General features: G+C 40.1%; 2 protein-coding genes across 2 annotated transcripts in view; both read right to left on the bottom strand.

Annotated features, from left to right (window-relative positions):
• hoxb3a (homeobox B3a) overlaps window positions 1–6,185 on the bottom strand; it is a 37,529-nt gene extending 31,344 nt beyond the window's left edge. The window contains exon 1 of the mRNA XM_084926861.1: window positions 5,950–6,185. The gene's annotated coding sequence lies outside the window, so the exon portion shown is untranslated. The remainder of the gene's footprint in view (window positions 1–5,949) is intronic.
• A 1,935-nt stretch (window positions 6,186–8,120) lies between these two features.
• On the bottom strand, window positions 8,121–12,402 carry hoxb4a (homeobox B4a). The gene is made up of 2 exons (XM_084926869.1): window positions 11,535–12,402; window positions 8,121–10,302 (listed from the first exon to the last, which is right to left on the bottom strand). The coding sequence occupies exons 1-2, from the start codon at window positions 12,004–12,006 to the stop codon at window positions 9,998–10,000; spliced, it is 777 nt and encodes a 258-aa protein (XP_084782995.1). The 5' UTR covers window positions 12,007–12,402; the 3' UTR covers window positions 8,121–9,997.
• Window positions 12,403–17,787: the final 5,385 nt, after the last annotated feature.

Below are 17,787 nucleotides of genomic sequence, written 5' to 3'. Positions count from 1 at the left end.
GCCTGAAAATGAAAGTGCCGAGATGTGATTAAGCGCTCACATATTCTAGGTGAGAAAATGTGTTGTAATAATAATAATAATAATAATAATAATAATAATAATGACAATAATAATAATATCAGTAGTTGCAGTAGTAGTAGTAGTAATAGTAGTGGAAGATGTGTGTGAGAGAAACAGGGGAGACAATGAGAGGGAGAGAGAGAGATTGATTTAGCCTGCCCGACACGTTGCCTTTTACTGCGCCTCGTAAATCTGTCTCGAGATAGCAGTACGCATACAACCATTTCCTCCCCTAATATTCTTCTCCACGTGCGAGACGTGAGGTCTTCCCTCCGCTCTGGGATTAAAGCGGTGACGTCCCCGGGTCAGTTTCACGAGTATAGTTTTAAACATCCTAAAACAGAAGGACTATCTTCTTTTACTCCTCCTTCTTTGGATTCTTCTCTGCTCTATATAATGAACTAAGTCACATTATTATTTATGGCAACATAATTATTATTATTATTATTATTATTATTATTATTATTCAGAATCCTGTTCGAAACTCGCCTGCATGGAATAATCAGAAAACACAACCACAACTGTGTGGCTGTTTTTTGATCAGACAGCTGGGTTAGTGGCTCACTTTAGTTCATTTTAAAGGGAAAATGGAAAAAGTATGGATTAGTTTCATATTGTAGTCTGTTATGGCTTCACAGTAATTTATATCGTATAAGATATTAGCGAGCAGCTAATATATCCGCGTACAGTTTATTTATTGTGTTGTAATATCAATAATAGAGCGTGATATAAACTGCAGGGTTGATTGATATGGGGCAGGGCAGTCGAAGTTGGCTGTCAGATTTTCACTTTACAAGATTGTGAGGAACAAATCTGTAAAAACATCAAAATGGAATGGAATGGAAAACTGGACAAAAAAATTAAGAGCAATATTTTTATCCGTCAAATTCATGACCAACTTTGCTTAATGTGTGTTTGTTTTTTAGGAAAAATGAATTAAACTCAAAGTACAAGCACATGATGGTGGTCAGAGTCCGTAAAGAAAGCATCCAAAAGGTAAAAACATGCAAAAAGCATAATTAGTCATATATTTATCATATCATTTATCATACACATTTGATTTTTACTATCATCCTTACTGACGATAGACAGTTATAGTGACCCCCCCCCCCCCCCCCCCCCTTACGGGGTATTTAATGCAGCATTAACCTGCACCAGCAGCGACAGACGCACACTAAACATTTTGCCACGAACGCGCCATTTGCAACAATATTGAACTGATAATACTACTAAATGTACCTTATTTACAACTGTCTTTGTTGCCCCTGTGATATTCTAGCTGTATTAAAGACACATTATTCATTGAAATCCTCACTGTGGAATTGAGGGTAATTGAGATCTTTAGAACATGCCACTCAGATATCTTCTTTTTCTAAAATGCTTGAAAACGATTATAAGTGACTTATAATAAACGTAAACAAACGGCAGATTTGACCAAATCCTCATTCTTACGTGTCTCCGATTTGCTGCTCTCAGTGCGCTATTCCAACTATACTTTATATGAAAAGGCAGTGAGTCTTTGTCATTAGGATGCTGCAGTAAAAAGTAAAGAGAAGTTGGTTAATCCAACAGTATAAATAGGCTTGTATGGGCCTAATGCTCCGCCATTAGTCATACAGGCAACAGAAACCTATTTATCACTCACATGTAACGGATATGAGCGCTGCATGCTGTATCGTGCAATGGTAACTTCATCAGATTGCAGGCCTGCTTGTCTTCAAATTTCACTGGAAGTCTGACAACACTTGATCACAAATTGACACGTGATTTCTTCATTATACATTTATTATCAGGGACGGGAACATTGGAGTTGAATACGAGCCAGCTGCAGAGCTGAATCAAAAACCAAGCAAACAAATGATTATCAAAAGTTGTTTAAACCCCATTAGAATCATCATTCCATCATTCCTTTTGTTCTGCAGTGAAGTCCACTCGAAAGCTCTTCTGCCGTCCTTGCTACTAATAAAGTTATTAGTGCTGATAAAGGCAAGACACTAGCAATTTCTGTAATTTTTCATTGCCTGGGTTAACGATATAATAATATTTGAGCTCGTGATTAATTGGCACATTATTGAAAAAAAAGTATTTAATTATTTAGAAAACCCTTTGACTAACCAGTCACGGCCACTGCAGACTGGAATCCACAAAGAGCGTGTATGCGCGTGCTGCTACTTGGCAGCCGCTATTTGGCTCTCTCTTTTTAATACTTAATACGTGTCTACTTTTAAATGGCTCCCCCGCACGCGCTCATGCACGCGCTCAGCCCGTGCAGCAGTAAAAGCCTGGCAACCATATATCTCTCGTGACGACCTCCTCCTGCAGCCCGCGCGCCTACACTGTGACCTCTTCGGCTCCTCGAGCTCTCCAGAATAATAAATTTCTCGGGCAACGTGGATGCTGGGAGAGAGAGAGGGGGGGGGGGGGAGAGAGAGAGAGAGAGAGAGAGAGAGAGAGAGAGAGAGAGAGGACGGGGGGAAAGGAGCGGGCGATTTGTCTGGCAATTAGCAAACGCGGGCCATAGAGGGAGGGAGGGAGGGAGGGAGGAAAAGACAGAAGTTTGTGTAACTTTTGTGTATCTGTGTGTGTTCCAGTCTATGACGATCGCTGAACACGTGCGCTCATATTCGGTGCCTGGCACTTGAAAACTGATGTTCCACTGCATGTGTGAGTGTTCTGTTTCCTGTGCAAAGCTGCTGTTGAAACATCAGTTCCATCGGTTGGCTCAGAGCCTCCAAACAGCGTGCAAAGCAAAGAGCTGCTTGTCTGTAAACTGCAGGTCACATCTGTCTGTATGATCCCCGGCTGTTTCATCCTTTTACTTTATAGTTATTTACATGCTAATCCCCCTGACACTACAAAAGAAGTCTTCTTTTGGATTAAGTGAAGCATCAGGAGCAAGTAGTCAAGCTACAGAGAAAACACTTCACACAAGCGTACAGGTATAAAGTATCTTTCAGTAAAGGAAAGCTCAGCAGACCTTTGCGATATAAGAGAGACACTGTTTGTTTGTTTGTTTGTTTGTTTGTTTGTTTGTTTGTTTGTTTTTCAGTGAAACTGCAAGAGCTCAAAGTAGAAATTACATTAAGTCACTTGCAGAATTGGTCCTTTATGAATCATATTATAGTATTTTAATATCCATTAACACTCAACATTAACATCGAGGGATGGGTCAAGTTTGAATTTCCCCACATAATTGTAATATTGTATTATAGATTTATTCACCTGACTGCAGTATTTGTTACCAAAATGCACAAAAACACTTTTCTGTCACATGCTGGAATGGCTTGCCTATTTTTAAAACTGCATCCGTTAGTTCTTACGGGACTTAACAGAAATGTAAGTTAAAACAAAAACAAAAAATCCTAACAAAACAGCTGGTCTACAGCTTTTGTACGTTTTCCCACATCTGTGTCTGTACGTACTGTGTCCGACTCATCGAATGTTGCACTACTACCAAAATAAGCATAACATGTTTGAACATTTCAAACCTTAAAAATTGAAATGGTTACTCTGAATACTTTTATAGTTAACTGTGATTGTACAAACCCTTGCCAACCCTATAAACCTTATGTAATAACTAGAAAACACCAAATCATTTAAAAAGATATATTTTGCTAACTATCAGCTGGGTCACCGGGAAAAACAGATTGTGGAAAAAGAAATGATAGAAGTTTCCAAAGATTCCAAATAATACTCAGAAAATCAGAGTTCTATAAACTTCAACCTGTCCTGTCCTAAACTATTTGTAAACTGTGACATTGAAGCACTCCAGCTTCACATTTGCTGTAAGTGGAAAAACTGTCAATTAACGATCATCTTATCGTTACGCTATAGTACATGGCTGACCTGAGCCAAAGGTTTTCCCGATGCAAGGCAAAGTGCATAGCACAGTTTTAAGGATTCCGCCACCAGTGAATACACAGCAGCTCATGTATAAATATCTGACTACTTCTTAGTGGTTCATTTAAAAATGTCTTTTGAAGTTTAATGTAATTGAAATGTCTTATAATTTTAATAAGTATACACAGACACTGTTATGACTGATACACAACTTCTTGTTCATATACTTGTTGCTTTGCTGAATCAGTACTATTGAAGACACACGCACACACACACACACACACACACACACACACACGCACACACACAGGCGAGAACGTCCACTAGTTAAAAGACTACTAGCAGCTTTTGCAGCCATGCAGACAGAAGGGGCATGCTGTGTTTACATTATCATCGAGGTCTATGCAGCATCAGGCCTAACACATCTACGACACAGTTTCGCACTTTAGCTCTCAGGACCAGACGCAGAGAGCCCTGGTCTTATAATCTCTAAACGACAGAGGGTTCAACGAAGGAAAGACATTTCCAGTAGTTTCAGATGACTCAAACCTCTACGCCACACTTTAGTTGAAGTCCCAGTCAGCAGTGGCTTCTTACTGACCCCTGTAGAGGTGGATGAGTTGTCTGCTGTCTGTCTGTTTGGGTGTGGGAGTGGAGATATCACTGTTGTACCCCTGGGTTACAGTGCCCTGAACTCAGTCTGTTATGACTAAATGGCCTGGTGGCTCTGGAGGTCTGGGAATGTCCGAGGGAGCGCAACCTAGTGAGGTCAAGGGGGACAGGGACTAGAGGGGGTAGGTGTGGTGTGGAGGATGAAGAGGGGAGCCACAGGTCAGCCTCTGGTTTCAGAGCCACTGGACCTCATCGGTCAGAAAAAAACGTGTCCCCTGGCTGAACCCTCTGTGGCCTTAGCTTGGCCATTCCGTGTATGACCATTGATTTTTTTTCCCTCCTCCATCTCTCCTTCTCTTTTTTCTTTCTATTCCGTTTTGTCCTTCCTTTCCACGCGTCCCCTTGAGAGGTTGAAGGCCCATCTAGCAGAACGCTACCCCTTAATTTGACTCGCTGGCAGATTGATTTCTGAAGGGGTCAAACTGAAGTGAACGCGCTTCTTGAGGCCGTCGCTGTTAGGCTCAGCAGATAGCAGAGGCCCTGAGCTCGCATCGCGACCGGCGATCATTGGCAGTTCATTTGAAAAGCCTCGCGAACCGTTTGTTTTCGAGCTAAATTGTTTTGAAGCGCAACCGAGACAGTATCCATTAACCAGCGCGCCCCCTCAGTTCGCTTAATCCCCCCCCACCCACCCCCACGCCCCTGTCTAACTGAAGGCCGTATTATTCATATTCCCACTGCAGTGTCTGTAGCCTGCACCTGGCAAACAAAGTACACACACACATACACTAACAATATCTCATTAAAAGGTATAGGGCCTAAACCACAGAAACACTTTATAACCGCAGAAACGCAGCTAAGAAAAAACGCATAATAAGTTCCAGGAACCAGAAATTATTCTCGTGGGCCTTTCTGTCACATATTAGCAACAACATTTATAATTTTCCTTGAGTAATAAGGGACTCCATAGGCATCCTTGTTAAGTTAGCAACTCGATAATATTATATAACCTATCAAACATTAAAGATCAGCCTTTCCAAAAAGCACACAAAAACGGGCTCTTTACAAATACCATGCGTAAAAGACGCACCGCAGCACGTTCGACGCACAACAGCAGCTGTTTAGGAAACGTCGGATCTCGTGGTTGACAAACAGACGCAGAGTTGACACCAATGGTTGCATAAACTGAAGGAAAAAAAGAGCACAACACCGGCCCGTCATCTGTGGCCGTATAGGTGGCCAGCAAACACACACAGGCTCATTCCAACACAAACACTCCCAAAGCGCTTGCAGTCAAAGACCCCACGGCCGTAAATGCTCTTACAGCGTGACCTCGCCAAATGCGCGGGGGGCAATAAAACCATAAAACACCACAACACAAGGCAACAGAAGCCAAAGCAGAGAAAGAAAAGACAAAATTTAGTCTCAGGCCCTTACCTTTCTTACTTTTATCGACCCGTGAGCCATCTTCTGCTTCGTCGTGAGGGATTTCTGAATGGTTTGTTGGAGTTTCTTTGGAGAGATTTTCTTCTTTCCAACGAGGAAGAAAAAAAAAAAAGTTTTTCTTCTTCTTCTTATGGAAGCATATTTATGTAGAGTAAAAAAAGCTTGGGTGGAAAGGGGAGGCGTGTGTGTAAAGGAGGTGTGTGTGTGTGTGTGTGTGGGGGGGGGGGGGGGGGGTGTCTTCGTAGTGTCTTCCAAGACGTCTCCTTTTTTCTCTTCTGTCTCTCTGGCAACCCCCCCAACCACCACCACCTCCAGAAGGGGTCTTGTGTGTGGCTGCCGGATGACAATAGAGAAGAAGAAAAGTAAAAGAAGTGTTTAAAGAAGAACAAGTGATTAATGATTGTTTCTTGTATAATTTTCGCATTTTTCTTAAGGGGCCGTTCCCTCTGTCCTGTCCAGAAAATAATGGCGGTGAACATTTTTTTTTCCACAGAGATTTGATATGTGTGCGGTGGGGGTTGGGCATCCTCACAAAAATCTGCTTGCTTCCACAGAAGCAGCAGAACGTCCCGGCTGATAAAGGAAGATAAATAAATAAATAAATAAATAAATAAATAAATAAATAAATAGTAATAATAATAAGGATTTTTTGGTGGATTTTATTATGCAAAATTGTCAGCCTGCACGCAAATCATTTATTTTAACTGAGAATGCTCAGTGCCCTGGGGCTTTAGGTCGTCATTGTGTGTGTGTGTGTGTGTGTGTGTGTGTGTGTGTGTATACATGTGCGAATGTGTTCAGTTTTCCAATATGGGACAACTGATGTGTAGCAGATATTACCACATTTGGACACAAATATCATATTATAAGGAGAGGTATACAGCCTCAGGGTGAAGGAGGCGATATTAAACCACTATTGTTCTCACAATATAGGAAGAAAATGTATGCTTACTTTTAACAACTGGAGATGCAGGCCTAATATCTTTGGATTAAATCACGTTGTTTAATATAGAAAAACAAAAGACGAGATTAAATGTTTCACTAATGACACAGTGAAATGTACGATTTTACTGTTTTGACTACTCGAGTGGGTGCCCGAGCACATCTAGGGGTACAGTTTAATTGGAGGTGGCTTTTTGCGCTGGAGAAACCTCTCATAAATGGGAAGAAAACAGATAAATGGGCAACGTGAGTCTGTGTGGCAAGAAGCCCAGGGAGAAATCAACCAACAAGTAATAGGGAATCTTCTCTGGGCCGAGGAATACGAGAGAACCAATTTGGGGGGCACACTTTTTTTGTTTAAAGTTCATCGGGAAGAATGCTATTTTCTCGTGCCCCCCTCCCTTTTCTCTATATTTTTCGATACCTGTTCTAACAAAAGAAAATGAAAATTAATACGGGAGCCGCGCCTTACAAAAGAAGCCATTCGTCTTGTTGATTATCTATTTGGTTGTCAGGGTTTGAGCTATGGCGCGGGCCCGTTCCCTTTTTGTAATATATATATATATATATATATATATATATATATATATATATATATATATATATATATATATATGTGTGTGTGTGTGTGTGTGTGTGTGTGTGTGTGTGTGTGTGTGTGTGTGTGTGTGCGCGCGCGCGCTCAGCAGTCCAGAAAACAACGAAAGGAGCAGAAAGGAAAAAAAACAGTGTGGTGCAAAAATTACACTCATTAGCACAGTAAGAGACCACGAACCGAGAAACTATTTAATTTTGTTCTTCAGAACTACACACAGAAAGGAAGAAGGGAGGGGAGCTGTCACCTATGGTGTGTCGGTCCGGTGCAAGCGCATCTGAGCAGCCGTTAAATTAACCGGAGGACGGCCGCGAAACGGAGGGACGGTTTGTGATTTAAAACGAGATTACAGGATGTAATGTACCAAGATCACTCACGGCCGGGACAGATTAATCATCGCAGGCCCTTGATTTCGAAAGACAGGTTGCTTTGCCTTTGCAGGAAAAACCAAATGTGAAATTGTATGAAACTGTTGTGTATGGAAGCATTTCTTCTACTACTCAAATCTGGGGAGGTGAGCAGAACCAGTAAAATTCAACAGGACTCCAAACTGTTATTCCTAGAAAACCCATTTTACATATAGAAAATAGAAAAATAACAAGTAATAATAATAAGATAGAAAGGGTACGTTTTCAGTCATTTATTTAAATGTCTATGGACTATTTACAAATAAGAGGACGGAGCAACATACACATCGGGGGATGTAACACATGTTCACCAGCACCATTTCATCAATAACGATCGAAAGGGATCTTTGGAATGTTAAGAAAATGGCATCAGTGGAAAGAAATAACACTTTTAGAATAAAATATCTAAAAAGAGACACAAAGTGAAAGAATAAACGAGGAAGGGACAAAGAGAAAATGAAGTGCGCGCGCATTTAATGCGCGGAGAAAGAACAAAGGGGGATCTAAAAAGAAATAAATCACTTTTCATGCAGAGGATACTTGTTTATATGAATGTCTCTTTGCTGCACAGTTGTGGAATTGTCTTTTTAAATGTCCACAAGATTTTTTGTATGGCAGGTAATACTAATAATACTAATAATACTAATAATTCTAATAATTCTAATAATAATAATAATAATAATAATAATAATAATAATAATAATAAATTTTCACACAATTTTAAAAATATAGGAGCTCAGAAAGCTTTCACTTCATTAAACGAGCGAAAAAAATTACATAAAAAAATAAACTTATCAATATCGTCCGATCCAGCGCGTATAGATAGAGACACAAACGCACGCGCGAGCACACACACACACACACACGCACACACACACACACACAGAACTGAGGTAATAGGTAGTACATCGTATAGTGCTGTGTTTCTGTCATCATTAAAGTATCTGTACCGGGATTTTGGTGTGATCATTAGTGTCTTTTGTAAGTTGATGGAAATTACTTAATTTCACTTTAATAACCCTGTTACACTGTTTGCTTGTATATAACATCATATTACGAACAATCAACTGATCACAAAACGCTTATCGTCACTCTCAGCATCAACAACATTTTACATTCAACACTAAATTCAAAAAGAACTAGAACTAAAAATGAAGAACTATAGGTCGCCGTTTAACAAAACAAACGCACCAGAAGTTTAAACAGCAAGACGGCAAACTGCCTGGTGTTACTTTGGATCATATCGTGGTTTATATCTTATGTTAAAGTACTATAAGGACACATAGAGGTAAGCGAGCATGTGTGGCTTTTCTATGAGTGTGTATGGAGTGCAAGAATGCTTCACTTGACCAAAGGAGAGTTCAATATATTACACGTGCGCCTTAAGTGTAACAATGGGGGAGAGGGTGGTGGTGATGGTGTGTGTGTGTGTGTGTAGTAGTAGTAGTACAGATGTTGTAGGGAGTGGTGTATTGGGAAGAGCAGTTCACCCTTTTGCTACATACCCACAAAGTAAACATTACAAACGGGGGCAGAATTTGGCATGATTAAAGATGAAAACGAGGATACATCTTTAAATTAAAAGAAGTCTTGAATAGTAAAGGAAAAGGAAAAGAACCACACACGCGCTGGGAACAGTATCTTCAGCCTACCACCCCTTGCTCTGTCAGAGGGAAGGAGAGAGAAATAGTTAGAAATAGAGAGAGAGAGATGGATAATAGAGAGAGGGGGGGGAGAGGATTATAAAAGGACGAGTACAGAGAGGAAGGCAAAGAAGGAAAGCGGGCGAAAGCAACGTTCTCTTAGTTCTTTCATCTTCTTCGGGTAGTTTTGATCATTTTCATATATAAAGGAAATCTCCCTTGCTATCCCTTTTTACATCATAAGGTCATATTATTGTGAGAAACATCAGCGCAGATCAGGGCCAGAACGGCGGCTATGACATCTCTCTCTCCCCCCATACCAAAAACATTCCGGCCCAAAGTGCAGGTTCCGGTGGTTGCAAGCGTGTCAGGCCCGTCTTCTCAGTATGGGATTCAGGGAGCAAAGGGGGAAGGACAAATTGCCTGCATCAGACAAACAGCCAAAGAATGGGCTATAGTGGTCCGGAAGAACGGCTCTGGGATCCGGCTAGAGCCTGGGAGTTTGTATTGTTGCTGCCTGTTCCAGAGCGGACCTTGGTGTTGGGCATCTTGTGGTCCTTTTTCCATTTCATCCTCCGGTTCTGGAACCAGATTTTGATCTGCCGTTCCGACAGACACAGCGTATGCGCAATCTCCACCCTGCGCCTGCGCGTCAAGTACCGGTTGTAGTGGAACTCCTTCTCGAGCTCTAGAACCTGCTGGCGCGTGTAGGCCGTTCGCGAGCGCTTCGGCTCACCCCCAGTGTAGTTTGAACTTACTGTAGAGAAATAATAACAATGAACGTTATAGCATTAACATGTAATAATAATAATAATAATAATAATAATAATAATAATAATAATAATAATGCGTTTGGATCTACAAAATGGGACATGACTGCAGCCCCTTTCATCCTTTCCTGTCAGACGCCGAGCTTACAGCCTGGCTGGTTTATTTTACAGTGTCTCCTTTGAGGAGGAGATTATATTTTGAAACGAGTTGTCAGGTGTCATTCTGGGCCCTGCGGCGGTGGGAATCCTGGCAATACTGCCAGCTTGCAATTGATGTCCAAATGTTGTGATGTAAGCTTGAAAAGCGGCGCTGTACTGACACGTCTGCGCAACGTACGACCGGCATTGCAATACAGGATCATGGCAAGCAGCAGGGCCAATTGCAGCGTCCCTTTCAGCATGTTATGCGAGAGATTGTAGCATCGTCTATTACTTGGTGTTTAGGAATAAAAGGTGGTGGTACAGCAACGTTTGCGGTAGGGGTGAAGGGGTGGGTAATATGTACGACAGTCACTGGCAGATTAGGTAATGATTCAACAAATTTCAAAAACTGCAACATACAGTTTTTACGCAGCCAGCAAACAGAGAAAGCAGAGAGAGAGAATGAAAATGAAAGAAACAAAGCTTTCTTCTTCTTCTTTCTTATCAAGTATACAGCGAAGCGGAGTGAGTGCATTACGGTGCAAAAGTGACTCCGCTTATCCCAGTATGCAGCAAGTATGTTAGAGCATCACAGATAAGCTATAATAGACTGCAGCTATTCGGTCTTGCATTAGTGTTTTACGACCGGATCCATAAACATGAATATTTCAGCTGCTATAAAACTTTCCCTCCCATGGAACAACGACTGGGGAAGGAAGGCTAGACAGAGTAAAGTACACCGTTTATACAACCCGGCCACTTAAAATCAAATTATCACAGCATAAAAGCTAACTTATGGGCTCGGTCTGAGTTGTCATAAGGCGACGAATTAGAGCCGACGAGCGAGAGATCGGACTTCAAAAGGCACCTCAGCGGAGAGGTGTAATAAAAATTTATGGAGGGTGTAATTATATTGGCTCCGCAAACAGACGATCGTAAATCTCGACCCAAAGGCTACTCTCCTACTACTCCTAAGGAAAAAAGGGGGAGCTTTTCACGGTGGAAACCTAGCTGACTATACACGGGCACAAAGAAAAAGAGAGGGGGGGAGAGAAACAAGTTTGTATGCTTCTCTTACCGATGTTTACATGAACTTTCTTCATCCACGGGTACACTACGGGGTCCTTACGAGTGCTTGTTGGGGAAGAACTGCTTTGGCTGTGGGGTGTTTGACCGCAAGACGGAGGTGGAGGCGGGCTCGGTGTCACGGAATCACAGCGGTGGCTCTGCTCCGGGAGTGGAGTGGTCTGCAGTCCGGTCGGGGCGACGACATGACCTCGTGGGGACATCACCACCGAAGCGGTCTGAGATCCACGCTGGCACTGTGTGTATGGCGGCTCGGCTCGCTGCTGCTGGTTGTGGTTCTGGTGCGGGTGGTGCTGATTGTGGTGGTAAAGAGAGTCCGGCTGGAAGGGAGCAGGCTCCTCTCTCTGGGAGCTGTAATAATCCGGAGAGTGACTGGGCAAATAGTCACTCTGTGAGTATTCCTCGCAAGGTGGAAACTTGGGGTCCACATAGTTGGAGTTGATCAAATAGGAGCTCATGGCCATTAATTTCTGTCTTTTTGTGGAACTGCACCTACTTGGAAAATATATAACTAAAATTTATATCTCATCCCTTTACTCTTCGGTTATTCCTGTTCCGTTGAACCCTCCTACTTTTCTGTCAAGTGAACAAAGTTAAGACACCACGTGACTACAGTCGGCCAATGGCACACATCCAGGAGGAACCCCGGATAAGGAAATAGGATTAAGGATAAACACGGCCCCAGCACGCGCACTATTATATGCCCTCAGTTCGTGGGCGCTCAATACTTTTCCCGTCTCTCTCCATATGTCTCCTCTTTATATCTCTCCACCTCAGCAGACAGAGAATTATAAAATTAACAAAGTGCGTCACTGACGATAAAAAAAATCCACTCTGCTTTGACAAAGTCGAGCAAAAGAGTACGGCGCAGATGAAGAGTACCCCCCCCCCCCCCCCCTCACGACACACACACACACGAAGTCACGCACACACACGCCCCGCGCCGCATTGCAACTGAACCCTCTCTGCTTCTGACGCGTCCAATTGGAACTTTAAATAGACAAATACAGAGGAAAAAGCAACAGATAGAAAGTGCTGGGGAGATTTAAAGTTGATGTGTGTGTTTGGATGTGCTTTTTTTATTTTTTTCCTGCTCTTCGCTAATCGCTAATAACGAGAATTGGAGAGTGGCCCGGCTCTTCTATTGCGCCGCCACCCAGCAGCAGCACTGTGTCAGAGATAAATTTGGCTTGTTTGGGATCGATAGAAAATTCATCAACTAATTCAGGTTACATACCTCCTAAATCACCGGCAGACCTTTGCATTAGAGACGAGACCCTCCACCCCCTAAAAAAAGAATAGAGAAAAAACTTGCTCCTACAGGCTTCCATTCAACATTTCACATTTTTAACTGGCCTCGCATAGTAATTCTGCCTGGACCGGGATCGCATGAATAAACAGGACTTGTTTCCACGCACTTCCTAATATCAACTTCCGTGGCATATTGAGCCCACGCACTCCATGCGTTTGCCCTTGAGCTGTTACTGAACAGAGGTACGACGCTCTTTGTTTTGGAACCCATCTTGCCAACTTTGACCATCTCACACAAGCTGCCACAGACTTTGAGAGTTTTGTTTCCTCGTGTCAGATACTGACACAGTGTCATATAGCACAGTCTCAATCTCTGCTTGGTGTCGCTTCTTTTTACTTTAACAAAACAGCGAAAAACAAAGGTTTTTTCTTGCAGACAAGGGAAGCACGTTCCAGCATGCACCACTGATAAATCTGATTATTCTCTATAACTACCTTTTGCACAGAATTGCTTTTTCTATAATCATCAGCATCAAAACGTGGCAAAACACATTTAAAGTAAAAGAAAACACAAACATTGCGTTCGGTAGATGAAGTTGCAGTCCGCTTTCGCTGGTGTTATACGATAAAAGGTTCATGCTCAGACCCGCACACAAACACGGGAATGATGATGTAGATGTCAAAGTCCTTTGTTTCGAGAAAATTGACCGTCTCGAAATCCCCCCCCCACCCACCCCCTCACGCCTTCTCGAATGAACAGTGAAGCAGGCAGGCAGCATCATTTTTCAACAAGAAATAAAAAGTCCAATTCAGCCTGGAGTTGGGATTGAAGACAGCAAAGCGTTCTGATGACCAGAATAAATAATAGTTGAGTTTTATCACCGAACAGACACAAGTGGTTTTAAATGCACGTCTGTATTTATGTGTCCAAATGCATTTTGAAAATTACAAAACTCCCCTTTCCTTCCTTTCTTTTTTCCCCCTCTTTTTTTAAACGAACGAATTTTATAAAAATCTAACTGAACAAAAGCTGTATCAGCCAGGAACCGTAGCTGAAGGCCTCTCCTCACTGTATTGGATCCTTCGACGCCGTTGTGTATAAATCCACTATATACTCCCCTAGAAGCGAATTTGTGATTTTATTAATGATTTTTACACAAATCCGGATCTACAGGGTAGATATAGAAGACATTGACTGACAGTGACGGTGTGGGGGCGCATATCTACGCCGTCCACAGGATTTTATTGCTTAGAGAAATTCCCGTGTGTTGCCACTATAGCACAGTTCCATTCGTCAGTACTATCTCTGACCCGTGACCCTCTCACCGCGGGTGGGGAGTTGGCAGATGAAGTTATAATACTTTGATGCTTCCTGTAACTCGACGGTGTCCAAAAAAGCAAAGAAACAAAAAATGAAGAAGAAGGAAACCCAAAACAAAACAAGTAATAATATATATATATATATATATATATATATATATATATATATATATATATATATATATATATATATATATATATATATATATATAAGTCGTGAAATAAGGTATATGTGGTCGGAGCAAGCAATATAGGTGGGCTCCAGTACTGAAATTTCACTGTGGAGCTGCAAGCATAAATATGGCCTACAAAAACAAAAGAGGCCTTACTTGGTTTTAATGGAATGTGCGTTAAATGACTGCATATATATATATGCAGTCATTTAACTGTCAAAAGAAGTCAAAAGAAAAAGAAAAAAAATAAGCATTCATTTACAAAAGAGGCCTTACTTGGTTTTATATATATGCATATATATATATGCAGTCATTTAACGCACATTCCATTAAAACCAAGTAAGGCCTCTTTTGTAAATGAATGCTTATTTTTTTTCTTTTTCTTTTGACTTTGAAATTAAAAAAAGTTTGATTGAATCTCAAAATATTCATGAACTCTACAAAAGTAACTCAAATAAAATTTAATTAGAATTAAAGTTCTAATTAGTCACAAAAGGGGGCAAAGAGGAAAAGAAAGAAAAAAAGAAGAAGAAAAAAGATCCTGGCATCTCCATCTGTGCAGCAACTAACAGAATGAAAACAAATTAATGAAGAAAAGACAAATCACTTGGCACAGGGAAACACAGTCCTATCAGAAATAGTTCTGAGCATCTGACTGAAATGAATGGAGTGGTGAATAAATGGATGATTGTCCGTTCACTGTACTAAATGAATTGCAGTCAGTCTTCAAAAGTCTGATTTAAATGAATCAAAAAATGATCTCATCAGCTACCATAGAGAGGATTGTATAGGGAGGACCTATTTTTATGTCTTCATGTATATATATATATATATATATATATATATATATATATATATATACATTTATATATATATATATACATTTATATATATATATATATATATATATATATATATATATATATATATATATATACATTTTTATATATATATATATATATATATATATATATATATATATATATATATATATATATATATATATATATATATATATATACATTTATGTATTTTTGTATTTTGTATGTATATTGTATTGTATTTATTGTAAATGGTAAACCGTTAGCATTTAAAGGAAGATACAAACAATCAATTGTTACACAGTGAAAATGCAATGAAAAATAACCATAAACTGTGACAATTACAAAATAACATTATTTAAATTGTAGGTATTTACCCATAAACCACAACTAATCTTCCTATGATATCCCAGCGATCAGTTCCTATAAATAAATCATAAATAGATCATAAATAAACAATTTAAATGCAATTTATAAAGGAGTGGCATGCTGTTCTCACATGTTTGTCCTGATATAGTGATATTTTCTGTCACGCTGCTCCCACGTAGGTTTTGTGAGTCTAACGCTCGTTGTGCACCTAATAAAAACAATAACTGAAATAAGTAACTTATTTATTTATGATCTATTTATGATTTATTTATAGGAATTGATCGCTGTGATATGATAGGAAGATTAGTTATGGTTTATGGGTAAATACCTACAGTTTAAATAATGTTATTTTGTAATTATCACAGTTACTACGGTTTACCATTTACAATAAATACAATTAATATATATAACATAAAGTAGATGTATTCCTACATAGAAATGAAATACAGAATATCTATCTATCTATCTATCTATCTATCTATCTATCTATCTATCTATCTATCTATCTATCTATCTATCTATCTATCTATCTATCTATCTATCTATGTGTGTGTGTTTCTTTGTAACCTTGACCTCTCTCTATGCTTTGCAGGTCATCTCAGGTATCGATCAAGGTGTGTTAAGTCTGACTGGGGCACTTCCCTTCCCTCTGTCAAGTCTGTCAGCAGTAGCCATTCAGTAGACGGGCGGCCCATTGTTTGGGGCTACAGGCAAAGGTCAGTGTGCGAAGCACAGATCCAGACACACTCACAGGTATTAAGATACAAGGAGACAAAAACAAAGCGATCTTGTTGCCAGAAAAGAGTCTTATGATCTAGACATCATGCTATGCAATAGTAGCAAAACATGATAAGGATCCGTCTCGCCTATTTTACTAGTTGTAAAATACACTGATTTGATCTTACAGTTTAGATAAACATTATAAATCCTAACCTGTCGGAGGCTAAGGGCCACTTCACTAGCTGCGGCACTCCCATCTGAAACAACCAGACCGTCCTGTTTTCAGTCCACACGCGAAAATACTTCATTTAGTGCTACATAGTCAAACAATTAAAAAGTCATGGTGTCTCTCTAAGCTATAGCATGTAAACGTAATATCAGCGCATATTTCAAGCGGGAGAGTGGAGCTAAAGGAGGACAGCACGCAGTAGTGCGAAATAAAGAGAATGGAAAAGGTCAGCGATTTGCATTTCAGCATGTGAGTTTTATTGCGGGTCAATTCCTTTTACAGCTGAAACACTACATAGGCTCAAGTGGTAGCTCAAGAAGTTAGGGGTGAAATGAAAAGCAATAAAATATTCAGGAGGCAGGAGAATAAATACGTTTAAAAGCCGCCCCCATTACAATTTACGACTTTCAAATGTCTTCGTCTCAGAAGCCCACAATCTCAGCTACCGCTGAAAGCTGTTAAAAGCACCTGTCGCACAATGCTTGTAGTTAACAGTAAACTGGGATTAAATTCTTATTTGAAACAGAGTTATGTAAACGGACACTAAAGTATGAGTTCACATTGAAGGGATAGCAATAGTGAGATTTCAAAGTAGAGACAGATGAAAAAGTCTTGTAGGCTATACTTGTGTTAGAAGTACAAAATCGTGCGCTTCGTATACAATACTATCCTAGCAGAAAACTGCTATTTTGAGAGGGTTTTTTTTAATTTACTTTAATTTATTTATTTATTTTATATTTTTAAACTACTAAGAACTTTCCCACAACACAAGGTCTTATATGGTTTAAGTCTGGTAAGAGAAAACTAGAGCGAACATACTGAAGGGTTAAACGGCCCTATTATGTGCAGCGACCGGACTTGTCAGTGTTCTGAAATATTACCGAGGCGAAAAAGCTACAGGGACAACGACGAAGAAGAGAAATGTGCTTTACTTCTTTGTGCAGTTTGAAAAATAAATTGAGCTCCATTCCCCTGGTTATTGTCATGCAAATTAACGGACAGAGAGGGAAAAATGAAGCGTTGCAGCACGTCCCTCCCTGTAGCAAGTATTCGTCTGGAGAAGAAAAAAAAATTTATATATATATATATATATATATATATATATATATATATATATATATATATATATATATATATTATGTGGAGACTGGACGCTCGTCTGTGAGAGTAAAAGATAATTTCACAAACTGACGGTAGGTACAACTGGATAGTGCTAAAAGAACAAGATAAGCGAAGTGGGTTGAGCCAGAGCAAATATAATTATTTCCTTCACATTTCCAAAACATCGCTTCTTCTTCCCCTGATACAGCGAAATCATAAGCCTTCTCAATACTCAACATACTAAAAAGACAAGTAATAATA

The sequence above is a fragment of the Perissodus microlepis genome, chromosome 4, assembly GCF_051167445.1.
Source record: "Perissodus microlepis isolate ML-2025 ecotype Zambia chromosome 4, ASM5116744v1, whole genome shotgun sequence".
Lineage (NCBI taxonomy): Eukaryota > Metazoa > Chordata > Actinopteri > Cichliformes > Cichlidae > Perissodus > Perissodus microlepis.
The sequence above is the reverse complement of the archived record's forward strand: the minus strand, read 5'-3'. Positions and strand labels throughout refer to the sequence as shown.

Bases quoted from the DNA above. Each gene is read 5' to 3' on its own strand.
- hoxb4a (XM_084926869.1), bottom strand. From the start codon at position 12,006: ATGGCCATGAGCTCCTATTTGATCAACTCCAACTATGTGGACCCCAAG. The intron at 10,303-11,534 runs GTAAGAGAAGCA...ATTTCTCTACAG, and splicing joins GAAAGTTCATGTAAACATCG to TAAGTTCAAACTACACTGGG.